Source organism: Pieris napi, chromosome 17 (genome assembly GCF_905475465.1).
Source record: "Pieris napi chromosome 17, ilPieNapi1.2, whole genome shotgun sequence".
In the NCBI taxonomy this organism is placed as follows: Eukaryota; Metazoa; Arthropoda; class Insecta; order Lepidoptera; family Pieridae; genus Pieris; species Pieris napi.
Window position 1 is genome coordinate 10,751,921 of NC_062250.1, and position 12,036 is coordinate 10,763,956.

Genomic DNA, 12,036 nt, shown 5'->3' on the forward strand with positions numbered 1-12,036 from the left:
GAATATTTTATGTGCTAAGAATCTTTAATTTTCAGTTTTGACTATATATAAATTTTTACTATAATATAGTTTTGACCTATTTTTTATTTCAATTTGGCATGGAGTGAATCATTGGAGCGAAAGAGTAAAATGGATAACATACGTCTGACATTGGTCTGTTGTTTTAGGGTGTTTTAAGGTTTTATATTTTTTTATGAATGGGTACTGCGACTTCTGAACTTTTCTTTTTGCTTAAAATACAATAATTTTGACAAATAAAATTTAATGTGACTACACAACTCACAAGTACAGACTACAGAGTGTAAATAATTTGCCGTGTCTTTAAAGTTCAGAGTTTTGAAGCATAGACTACTATTGTACAATGTTTTTAGGCAATATTTAGGAAATACATTGATCAACACGATGCTAAACTATTTTTTTAAGTTCAAGGTCATAATCAAATGTTTTGTAGTACTTTAACGTAGACGTATTTGTTTTCAATAAATAAAGTTTGTACTTTCTAAAATATTTGTAATCACGTGATCTTATTTTATTGAATGTTAATTGGTCATCGGTGAGCGTGCCCTGCGCGACGCGAGAGGCGCAATAATAGTTCACCAAAATGCCGTCGGAATCTAAGCCTTTGTTGACAGCTCAAACAGAAAAACCAAATCATTATAAGTAATTACTTGTTTCAGTCTCAATAACTTGTCGAAATAAAAGTACTTGTGATTAAGTTTGCAGTGATGTGCGATTCGCTTACATCAGTGGTTTCGTTTTCCAGATATCTAAAGGAATTCCGTGTGGAACAGTGCCCGTTGTTCCTACAACATAAATGTACACAACATAGACCTTTTACATGTTTCCACTGGCATTTTAATAATCAAAGACGTAGAAGGCCTGTACGTAAGCGGGATGGATCGTTTAATTATAGCGCAGACAATTATTGTACTAAATACAACGAGACTTCGGGAATTTGCGAGGATGGTGACGAGTAAGTACCTTCAGACGCTTTGTTTTATCGTGAACATAAAAATACACAAATATTTATTTGCGATTCTTATTGGACTTGCTTGGTACATTTGTTCTTCAATATGTGTAGTTTTCATTAAATTAGAAACTTTCACTTCAATAAAAAAATTGTTTACTAATATTAAAGTGAGTGTTATACTACCAAATTGTGTAGACGCATCAACATCTTGTTTCCTTAAGGGGAAACATTCTTTTGTATTTGGTGGAATATCGTCTTTATTGTCCATTGTCCTTTCTTTAACATAAATAATAAAAGCATAGTATTTCAAAGCTGTTTAAAGTTTTATTTGATGTTTTGATAATATGATTCCAAAGACAAAGGTTACAATCTTAATGTGAAAGTGATGATTAATTATAAACAGCTCCTTAAAAATGTATTTAGCTATTAATAAGTCAAACAATGCAACTCCAGTCATAGTAGGTATGTTAAATGAAAAAACATTTTCTACTTTATTCTTAAACATTTAATATCATCTTGACAAAATGTTAAACATATAAAAAGGCTTTTATGCAAGAAAAATTAGTTCTGGTTCTTTTTGGAGTAAAATAAAATGCTAGGTTATTTAGTTGTCTTAGTTTAGAATAACAGTGGTTAAGTTAACTAAATAATTTTATTTTTTTCAGTTGTCCATACTTACATAGAACAGCTGGAGACACTGAGCGGCGATATCATCTCCGGTATTACAAAACTTGTATGTGTGTCCATGACACAGATGCGAGGGGCCTTTGTACGAAGAATGGGGCTCATTGTGCCTTTGCTCACGGAGCTCCCGACCTTAGACCACCAGTGTTGGACATGAGGGAACTGCAGGCTCTAGAAAATCCAAATGGAACTGATGGGGACACAGCCGCACCTAATGCTTTAGATAGAGAACGTAATTTGATGAATGAAGACCCTAAGTGGCAAGGTATATATGAGTATATTTTTAATATTAAGAAATTTTCAATATCATATATAATATTAGTAACCAACCTATAGTGTCCTGTGAATTTAGCTCAATAAGAATTGAATTTAGTACATGAAATCCATTAACATCTCCAGCATACAAACATTATTCAATGTGCTTGTACTACATAGAAATATTTATAAATGCTTTTTTTTACAGATACAAATTATGTGTTATCATCATATAAAACAGAACCATGCAAAAGACCACCTAGGCTTTGTAGACAAGGGTATGCATGTCCACAATATCATAATAGTAAAGTGAGTATTATTTTATTTCTTTTAATTTCTGGTTTTCAGCAAAAACCAGTAGCAATTTCACAACCGTTCTGCTTTGCTGTTGATAAAAATACAATACAATGATTGTAGTCTCTAAAATGAATTTTGTGCCATCATATATTATTTCTTACTTAAAATTATGTTTCTGGCTCACTAAGTATTTGGGTTAAATTCTTAGATTTGATTGTCTTGTATAAAAACTAAGTTTAAAAAACTTATCATTGTAAAAGATTTGCTATAGGATTTGATATTTTAAAACTAAATGAACCCAATTACATTAATAAAATGTTTGTTTTAACAGGATAAACGTAGATCACCTCGCAAATACAAGTACCGTAGCACACCATGTCCTAATGTAAAGCACGGAGAGGAATGGGGAGAACCTAGCAGTTGTGAAGCTGGAGATGCCTGTGGGTACTGCCACACTCGCACGGAGCAGCAGTTCCATCCAGAGATATACAAATCCACTAAATGCAATGATGTACAGCAAGCTGGCTACTGCCCACGGGGTCTATTCTGTGCCTTTGCACATGTTGAACGTAAGTAAATATATAACCTACTCAAAAAATGTTTTTTTTAAACTTCTGGTTCGGCTCAAGAAATATATAATACTGGAAGGATGTGTATTAAAAACTGAGATAAATTTATTGTGACAAAGAAATATTAGTACTAATATTCAATAGAATGATATCTTCTACTGTTTATGATGATTAACTTTTAATGATTAGTGTGAATAAACATTTCTGCAATAACTCAACAACCCCTCAAATTGCCATTATTTTTAACCAATATATTAAGTGATTTAGATATCATTTTTATTGATGCTTTTAAATGTCAATGTTTAGTTTATTAACATGTTTACAGAATTTTGGTTTCTGTTCCATTTTTTATGAGGATGGGGGGGGGGGGAATAAAATTTAAATGTGTTGTTTTGTTTATACATATACAATAACGAAAGCCTACGCTTTTTAGAAACACTCATTAAAATTTTGTTGTTTATTAATATTGTTATAACCAACGGTGAAAATAGGAAATAGGTGACGCTGGTAACACTAAAATCAGCTGTTAATGTTATGACATTTAACTCGCCAGTGAATCCGCGCGTAGGCTTCCGGTACCCGAAGCGTCCAGTCAGTTGTATAATTTTAAATTAAAATAATAGTGAAATTTGTGATTAATGATCGTGTTACGCTGCGGTAAAGTGAATACTCTTTTAAAGTATTGCTAGGACAGTAAATATCCATAACATAAATTTTAACAAGCGAGGGCTTTGTCATTAAATACCACGATATAGGCTTTATATTTTTAATATTATTTCGTGATATATATGAAACTTTCTTGGTTGCACAGGATATAATTATACATTTATATACTATTTATATTATTAATATCCCACATGTAATGAGCCTCTCGTGTTAATTATTAAATACCACGTAATGAACAAACTTAACGATTAGCTTAACCTTGTTTATTTTGTTCATATATCTTTTTATTTGACCATGAAATATTTTTTAAATAAAAATCTTTATAAGCCTCGTCTGTAGATAAAGATGCCGTATCGACCCTATCATTCTTTTCCGTGGTATGTGTTGTGGTTTCCTAAGGTATAACTTATTTTTTCCAATTGCAGCTGAAGATTTGTCATCAAATCGAGACATGAGTGCTCCACTGGAGTGTGGGACCAATCTCGCCGATCTTCTTTCTTCGGCGTTACCCAACGACAAAAAGAATGACGTCGGCGTGCTCGGCGGAGCCTTAGGCCTCGGCCGTCCTCTTAGTCCCCAGCCGCACACCAACGGCAGCGGAGACGGCTCCGAGTGCGCTTCGACCTCCAGCGGAGGCTCTATACATCAATCGCGTCCCATTCAAACGACAGCTCTGCAGTCATACCAAGACCACGAGAAGCCCCAACCGTCGTGGCCGCCACGGTCCACGTTCGACGCCACAGTCCTCCAAGAAGTAGTCGGAAACGCCCTCGACGATATTCACCTGGACGATCCTTTGAACCTCGTGGCCTCTCTGGATCGTGATCTATCAGATGGGGAGGGTTTACTCGGTGGATCGGCTCCCGTGAACATTCCACGTCCTTCTCTCAGGGGCTTCAGCCCACCAAGCGGAGGATCACCGCTGCCGCCTTTTCTCCGGTACGCTAGTGATACGGACAGATTGTTCAACTCGCATCCGATGAAAGCGGGAAGTTTCGGAGCGGCGGGTAACGCGTTCGAATTCGCGGCGACTTCGCCCTCAGCCCCGGCCGAGTTATCGAGACTGCGGGAGGAAGTGGTGGCCTCGAGGGCGGCGGCCGCTCGCTGGGATGAGAGAATCGCGCAGGCCCGTTCCGCCTGCGAAGCCTGGCAAAGGGAGTCCGACGAAGCGCAACGCAAAGCGGCTTTGGCCGAGCGACAGAGGGACGAGGCCTTGGCCCACGCGTTGATCCTCAAACGCGAGCTCGAAACCACACGCGCCGGCAGACGGGAGCTACGTGGCCTGCCCCTGACGGCCCTGAAGTCTCTCCAAGTACAAGTGCGGTCTGATTTGGAGGAAATCGAGAAGGCGCTGTATCTAGAGACGGCGACGAAGTGTATGGTGTGCGAAGAGCAGCCCCGTAGCGTGACTCTACCCCCTTGCAACCACTATGTGTTGTGCGAAAGCTGCGCCGGCACAGCCAAGGAGTGCCCCTACTGCCAGACTCCCATCCAGCATCACCAGTAGATCGACGGTCGGCCAGGTTGCAGTAGTATTACACATCATAATACTCAACAGATGCACTCGGTTACCCATGTGATGTAGAAGTAGTCGCTCTCTACTCGATACTGTCTCAAAATTGTAAGTGTTTGGAGTGCAAAATTTCTCAATATTTTTATATATGACTAGACTATACCGATGAGTTATATCGTATCGACTAATGGTTTTAAGATATTTTACAGTAGAAAGTTAAGATTTCCATATTTATTGGTAAAAGTGAGTAGTTTTTCAAATTTACTGCCGCTGACTAAAATGCATTTGAAGGAGCGATACTAAACAGATATTAATATGAAAGTGACGATTCTAATAGATTTACTAAATAAAATATGCAAAGTTTTCTATCATGTATTAAAATATATAACTCGTAATTGGAAATATTGTGGCTTTATATGAGATATACATAGGAATAGTGGAAAATCTATAAAATATTGCGGTGATCCAACTTGCACCAAAACAATTTGTTTATCTTAGTGTAACATTCAAATACAAATAATACGGTTTATATATTTTATATGAATAATGCTTATATAGCGTTTAAATATTTTCTTAAAAGTAAATTTACCGTAGTGCATGGTTCAAAGTAGCAGTTTTTAAAATTTAATGTTACAAAATGCTTTTGGTGTTAATTTAGATTTCAAAATATTCAATCTTTGCTTTTCTGTAGTACATGGCTATGGAATCCATAATTATCTGTGACAATTCTTTCATCAGTCATAGACAATTGTTGCTTGTGATTGTATTAATATTTTAACTATGAGAGTAGTTTTTAATTATTACAGTTGGAATAATTTTGCACTATCTTAGATACTATAGGTGACAGTAAACTTGTTGAATTTTTTTACATTTTTATTAAGGTTTTGTAATGTACTTGTTTTTTTTTCACAACATTCACCTCTTTTATCTATGGACCAATCTCATGAAGGATTTAATATATTAAATCATATTAATTTTGATATCTCTTGATAAAGTGTTCATTTGAATTTTCTTATAAAGACAGCGAAGCGCTTAATATGATTGGGGAAGTTTTAACTTTTATTATAAGGTCATCCATTAACAGTTACGCATTTTTATATGAACATTCCAAATGAATTATTAAAATCTTTGAAACCCCTACTCTTTATACAATAAGCCGTTAATTCTATCACTGAACAGTCAGTGAATTTGACTTATTTATTCCCTTATATAAAAGATAAAGGGATTTTTCTGTAATTGCCCAAGCTGTTTATTAATAGGATTGCTATAATGAAGACAAGAAAATCTCAGTTAGCAGATCTTTATTTACCATTTTTTACAATATAAATTATTAACTGAATGATAACTATTCCAGGCAGCACTGGAAGCAAAAGTTTTCAATGCGAAAAATATTTTATAAATTGACGCTCTTGAATCAAGAAAGATTAAAATGTACCAAATAATCTTAAACTATAAAATGTATAAGACTTGAGAAACATTATAAATTTGTATCGGGTGTGATCCTAAAACAATAGAAATCGAATCATAAGAAATCCTGAGGTTAAAAAATAGCTTAATTCTACACAGCCTCTTTCAAAATGTAACTAACCTCTGTGGACTTTAAAAATACTGTTAAAGATGTTATATTAATACTTTCACAAATGTCATGAATTTCCAGTGCCTTCTAGAAGATCTCTTTAAACCTTGTTAAACAGCTGTAGGTTCATGACCTTGCGGTGAATGACCCCAACTATGTATTTTTTGGGCATTGTTATCTTAGCTTAAATTTTAAATTGTTCATAGAGTTTTGGTTACATACTGTATGAAAATAGGTTTTATTCACTAGGCCATATGTATCATCATCAGCAAAACCTATATCCTCCGTAAATTTAACAAATGTTGCGATTTATATTTTTTTTTAACTTTTATATAAAATAAAATATGTAGGTATCTCACTATTTTAATATCAACAGTTGTTTTATGTACTAAAAAGTGTACTCTGGTTATATGGGAATATATAAAGCATTTTATATGAATTTATTTCAACTTTTCTATGTAACAAAGTATATTTATATTTTGAACTTACTAAAATATCTTTAAAAACTTTTGTATCAACATATTATAGTAATAGGAATAACAAATTTAATTTAGAAATATATTTAGATGTAAGTAGTGTTTTCAAATTGTATTGGATTATACTAAGTGTAGCGTGTGCATTGTATTCGGAAGCAATATGACCACAACCGCCTTCAATATTCAAGTTATTGTAGTGATAAAATTTATCTCAGAATAGTACCAGCATAATGTTTAATTAGTAAACAAGTATTTAGCTATAGACATTTGACCTCATTAGTGTTGCCATGTATTACGTTCATGGAGATGATTAAATTTTTTTCAATTGGCAAGGTGTTTTCAAAAAGCTGTTCAGGCCTAAGTACTCGAATAATCTGGATATGGATAAGTTTGCTTGCATTTAAATGTAGGATTGTGTAGTGGTGATTAACAAAGTGTCCTGTGTCTGCCTAAGTAGCTTATTATCGCTAGTGTTTTTCTGGTTTGTGCTGACCACTGAAGCTACTCGGCCCTCAATAACATTTCCATTCCATGGGAGTTTAAATTGCTTAATTTACTAATGCATGTAATGTTTAATGGCAGGGGTCGCTGCAGTGGTCGGAACTTTAATGTTTAGATGTGGATTAGAATTATATTTATTTTTATATGAATTGACTATCACATGGAGATTGTAAATTTTATTTTGACAAATTCTAAATTATTTTTTATTTTTAGCTGGTATTATTTATAAAATAAATTATTCTGAGATTTTATTTTTGACTGGTGCGATGTGGTTTATTTTGTTTTGAGTTATTATTTGGTTATTTCGCTACATTTTAAAGTTTGCATTTTATGTTAATTAGGACCTATTATTGTTTAATACAAATATTATCCTTTGTTGAGTAAGCATAATAGTAGGTTTTCTATATTTTTTCAATTATTTAATCTTAGATAGGTAGGTCCAACAAATTTTTTCAAATTTTAATTGTTAATTAGAAATGGTAAAATTATTAGACTAACTAATAGCGCTTGCACGCTGAGATCAAATAAATTATGATTAAAAGTTAAAACCTTTTATATTTATGCAATCAAAACCTGTACTCTGTCATAGTAGATATTTCTAATAATTTTCAAATCCATGTGATAACATGCAACAGATGAAGATTATAATTATTATAGTTAGGTAGGTTTAATAAATTTTAAATTCCATTCAACTATAATACGTGTTTTATTTTATTCCCTCGACAAATTTCAGTCAGTCAAACATATTAAAAAATAATCTTAATATAATATAGAATCTTTACTATAATTAGTGTTGCCATCCTAAAAGGCAATCGCACGAACCGTCAGCGTTCCATAATCTATATAGTCAACATAGAAGGAAATAAAACAACAGGTATCATTCATTTAATATATTTCGTCATGTAATTGAAAACAATACATTCATTTAAACACATTAATATTAAAAATAAACGCGTGTTAAACAGATTTGCAGACTGTGTTAAAGCGTTATGTGTGAGATGTCTGCAAACTGTTCAATAAATTAAAGTAAAAAAAAAAAGTGCCAATATATCACTTAATGTATATCTTAGATCAGGTATATCATATAAAGCAAAAAATAACTCTTTAATCTAACTAAAGCTTGTCATCATATTGCAACAATTCTTTGGATTGGTTTGAGTATTTTCAAAACTATAACTAGGTTAAATACATTTCTTTCAATACTTGAGTCCATTATTTGCTTGAAAACGGAAAGATTACTATAACCCAAGAGTATGTTTATTGGTGCGTTCCACTAAGCGCTCACGACGATCAAAATTCTCCTTTAGCCATTCCACATACCGGCCGCGGTCGTTGTGGTCACGGCGAAAACTTCACTCATGACGTCATGACTAATGCTCACGCAAGGCTCACAACGACCCATCTAAAGAGGTGGGTCAAAGTGAACGTTGAGAATAATTCGGCGCAATTTTAAAATTGTTTTTGAAATATGATATTCAAAGCTTAAAGATAGCGACAAGAAAAATAACATTATATGATTCTGAAAGAGAAATTGTAGTAGAAGCTATCGATTCTGAAGCTGAAGCTGCTCGTGCAGAAAGAGGTAAATATAATTATATTTAAATCAAAAATCAATTGTCTTAAACTTATATTGCATAATTATGCTTGATTTTAGTTTATATTCAACAGCTATTTATTATCATTATAATATATATATTTGGTAAATTTATTTTATTAGATGAAATCAGCGGTCGTGAGCGTGAGCGTTGTGGACGCTTAGTGGAACCCACCATATGTTGTTTGTTGTTTATGAATGAAAAATGTTAGTGTAGCGCGCTAAAAATTCCCATACTAATATTTGACAATGACGTTTGAAAATGTAACTTCTATAAACCTCAACATTTACCAAAACTGTCAATAATGATGGCAAATATTATGTAAATCGAAATGTCTCGTTCCTATTGAAACGTTAATAGGATTTTAACAATGTTATTCTTAATATTTAAACGTGCATAAATAAAATAGTGCTGTACAGTCTACAATTCTTGGCCGGCTCGCAACACGTGCTCACTAAATTCTAAGGCGACTTGGTGGATTAAGGGCAAAAGTCAATTTATTTTACTAACGACCAGGTTTTTATTATGGAAAATTTATAGAAATTATTTTTGCTTGCAATCGTTTCGTATTGACACGAGAAGATTTTGAATAGTGAGCAGACTTTTGAAAAGACAGTCTGTCAACTTACGAAAATTATATTCAGGCATTAAAATGCTTTTGCCATTATTCCATATGTTATTGCAAAAATACACTAAAGGTATGTTACCTGGATGAGTCTTATTTAATTCTAAAATCTACTAAAATAATTGAAATATAGGCACTCATTGAAAATTTAGCTTACTATTATAATTCGATATCTTATAGCAAAAATGTTTAGGCCCACAACATATATACAGTAGAAACTTGATCATTTGTTATTTTTCACAGAAGATAATCAGTTACCGCCAAAAAAAAATTTTTTTTTCATAAAGTCCCGTCTGGGGAGGACAAAGAAGTTCGACATTAAACTAATATCAATTGACGATATAGCCATTACACGTTGACGAATAATCTGTATAACATTAAGAACGAACTGACCAGAACATTTAATATTACCGGTTAACCAGTTCTTTATTGTATTCCGTTTCTACTGTATTACAAATCGTAACTTACAATGAATAAATGCTCAAAAACTTGATTTTAAATTTCTTGTCAATTTCTGTTTAGGCCAAAACCTACAATACTTGACAACTAAAACTGGATTTGATTGTTATTATATGCAAAATCGTCTTCTCTTTGTGCAGAAACATAATAAATAAAAATTGCTGCGTCATATATTAACTTAGCTAAATAAAATATCAAATTATTCGCACTCAACTCAACACAACCTTATAATTAGGATTATGCTTATAACGAATTCTAGCGAGGGACCATAGACAATAAGGATATTAGTCTTTTGTAACCTTGATTTTTTACATTGTTATATTATAATTAACCCATATTAATAAAAAAAAAAAATTAGGAGTCGAATAATATAATTATTGAAATACGGTCCAATATAATCTAATCGTAAGCGTGCACATCGTTGTATTGTTCAAGTGCACTTGTGAGGTATATTTGCAATTGAATTTCTGATATTGTAAAAAATAACTTCAGATAATTCAAAATTAAATAACATTAAACTAGATTTTGCGTCAGAATTATACAAAAAAATAATGACTTAATCGATATATAACTCGTGTAAAAAAATGTGTGTGTACTTATGTACACGCGTTAGAAGTTATACTTCTTTGGCGTAACAAAATAAAAATCTTTTCAAAATTTTATCTTTCGCCTTATTCTACGTTTGTAGAAAAACGACACTAACAATAGAAAAAACTAAAATGTTGACTATAGCTATAGCTTCAGGGTGTCGGATTTTGTGACGGTGTGCGCGCGCATCGTATGAATTTACTCTCATAATTTTTCCCTAACGCGCCAAAAGAAGTATAACTTCGAAAATTACAATGTCAGAAATTCAAATATCGAACACTATCAATTCCTGCTTTAAGCGTTCTGAAATCTTAACCTATAAATGCTTAAGCCGATACTAATTTTAGAATTTATTACGTTATATCGAGATTCTTTAACATTGAGCCATTTTAAGCTTCTAAATTATTTACACAATTTTCAAATTTCATCAATCAAAATCGCGTTTTCATTAAAAGTTCATACTTAAACCTTAGTTCGCCATAGATCCAAACGAAAACTAAAAAGGGTCATACCCTTACACTCGAACCCTTATATAGAGACATCTGTGGAAAATTAATTAACTAAACTGTCAATGTCAGTCATTTTGTTCTTGTCAATAAATAATTAGTCGTTACTATGCATCGTGTTTTACTTATAGTAATATCACACATAAAAGCACTTCAGACAACACAGATGTAATAAAAATATAAGTGTATTAAATTTGTTTGAACGGCTACAGGCGGAGCATTCGACAATGGTATGGTGAGAGTAAAGAAATAATGAAAATTGGATCTATGCGAAAGGCACAGGAGCGGCTACTAGAGCAACGACGAACTTATATAAGAACGAACAAACGAACGTATGTAAGATGGAACAAACGAACGTTTATAAGAACGAACGAACGAACGTATGTAAGATGGTACGAACGAACGTATATAAGAACGAACGAACGTATGTAAGAACGAACGAACGTATGTAAGAACGAAAGTATATAAGAACGAACGAACGAACGTACATAAGAACGAACGTATGTAAGAACGAAAGTATATAAGAACGAACCAACGAACGTATATAAGAACGAACGAACGAACGTATATAAGATGGAACGAAGGGGTTATTTGAGCCAAAAAAATTGAAGTTATCCTTTAATGTGTAGTTTTTTCTCGACAATAATTTGATTTTTTAAGGCTTTGAGATTGACAATTAACAATTTCAATTTAATTTCAGTTGACAGTCTCGAGACTCTTACATACAGAGTGCAGCGTATAGTCATACGCTGCACT

General features: G+C 33.0%; 1 protein-coding gene across 3 annotated transcripts; it reads left to right on the forward strand.

Annotated features, from left to right (window-relative positions):
- The first annotated feature begins 186 nt into the window (after positions 1 to 186).
- On the forward strand, positions 187 to 8,205 carry LOC125057885 (RING finger protein unkempt). 3 transcript variants are annotated; one of them, XM_047661819.1, is made up of 6 exons: positions 187 to 429; positions 764 to 973; positions 1,636 to 1,919; positions 2,118 to 2,218; positions 2,538 to 2,775; positions 3,867 to 8,205. In XM_047661819.1, the coding sequence occupies exons 3-6, from the start codon at positions 1,706 to 1,708 to the stop codon at positions 4,946 to 4,948; spliced, it is 1,635 nt and encodes a 544-aa protein (XP_047517775.1). In that variant the 5' UTR covers positions 187 to 429; positions 764 to 973; positions 1,636 to 1,705; the 3' UTR covers positions 4,949 to 8,205. The 3 variants fall into 3 exon arrangements, with proteins under 3 accessions (XP_047517775.1, XP_047517773.1, XP_047517772.1); XM_047661817.1 differs by lacking the exon at positions 187 to 429 and adding an exon at positions 436 to 660 and having other exon boundaries at positions 748 to 973; XM_047661816.1 differs by lacking the exon at positions 187 to 429 and adding an exon at positions 437 to 660.
- Positions 8,206 to 12,036: the final 3,831 nt, after the last annotated feature.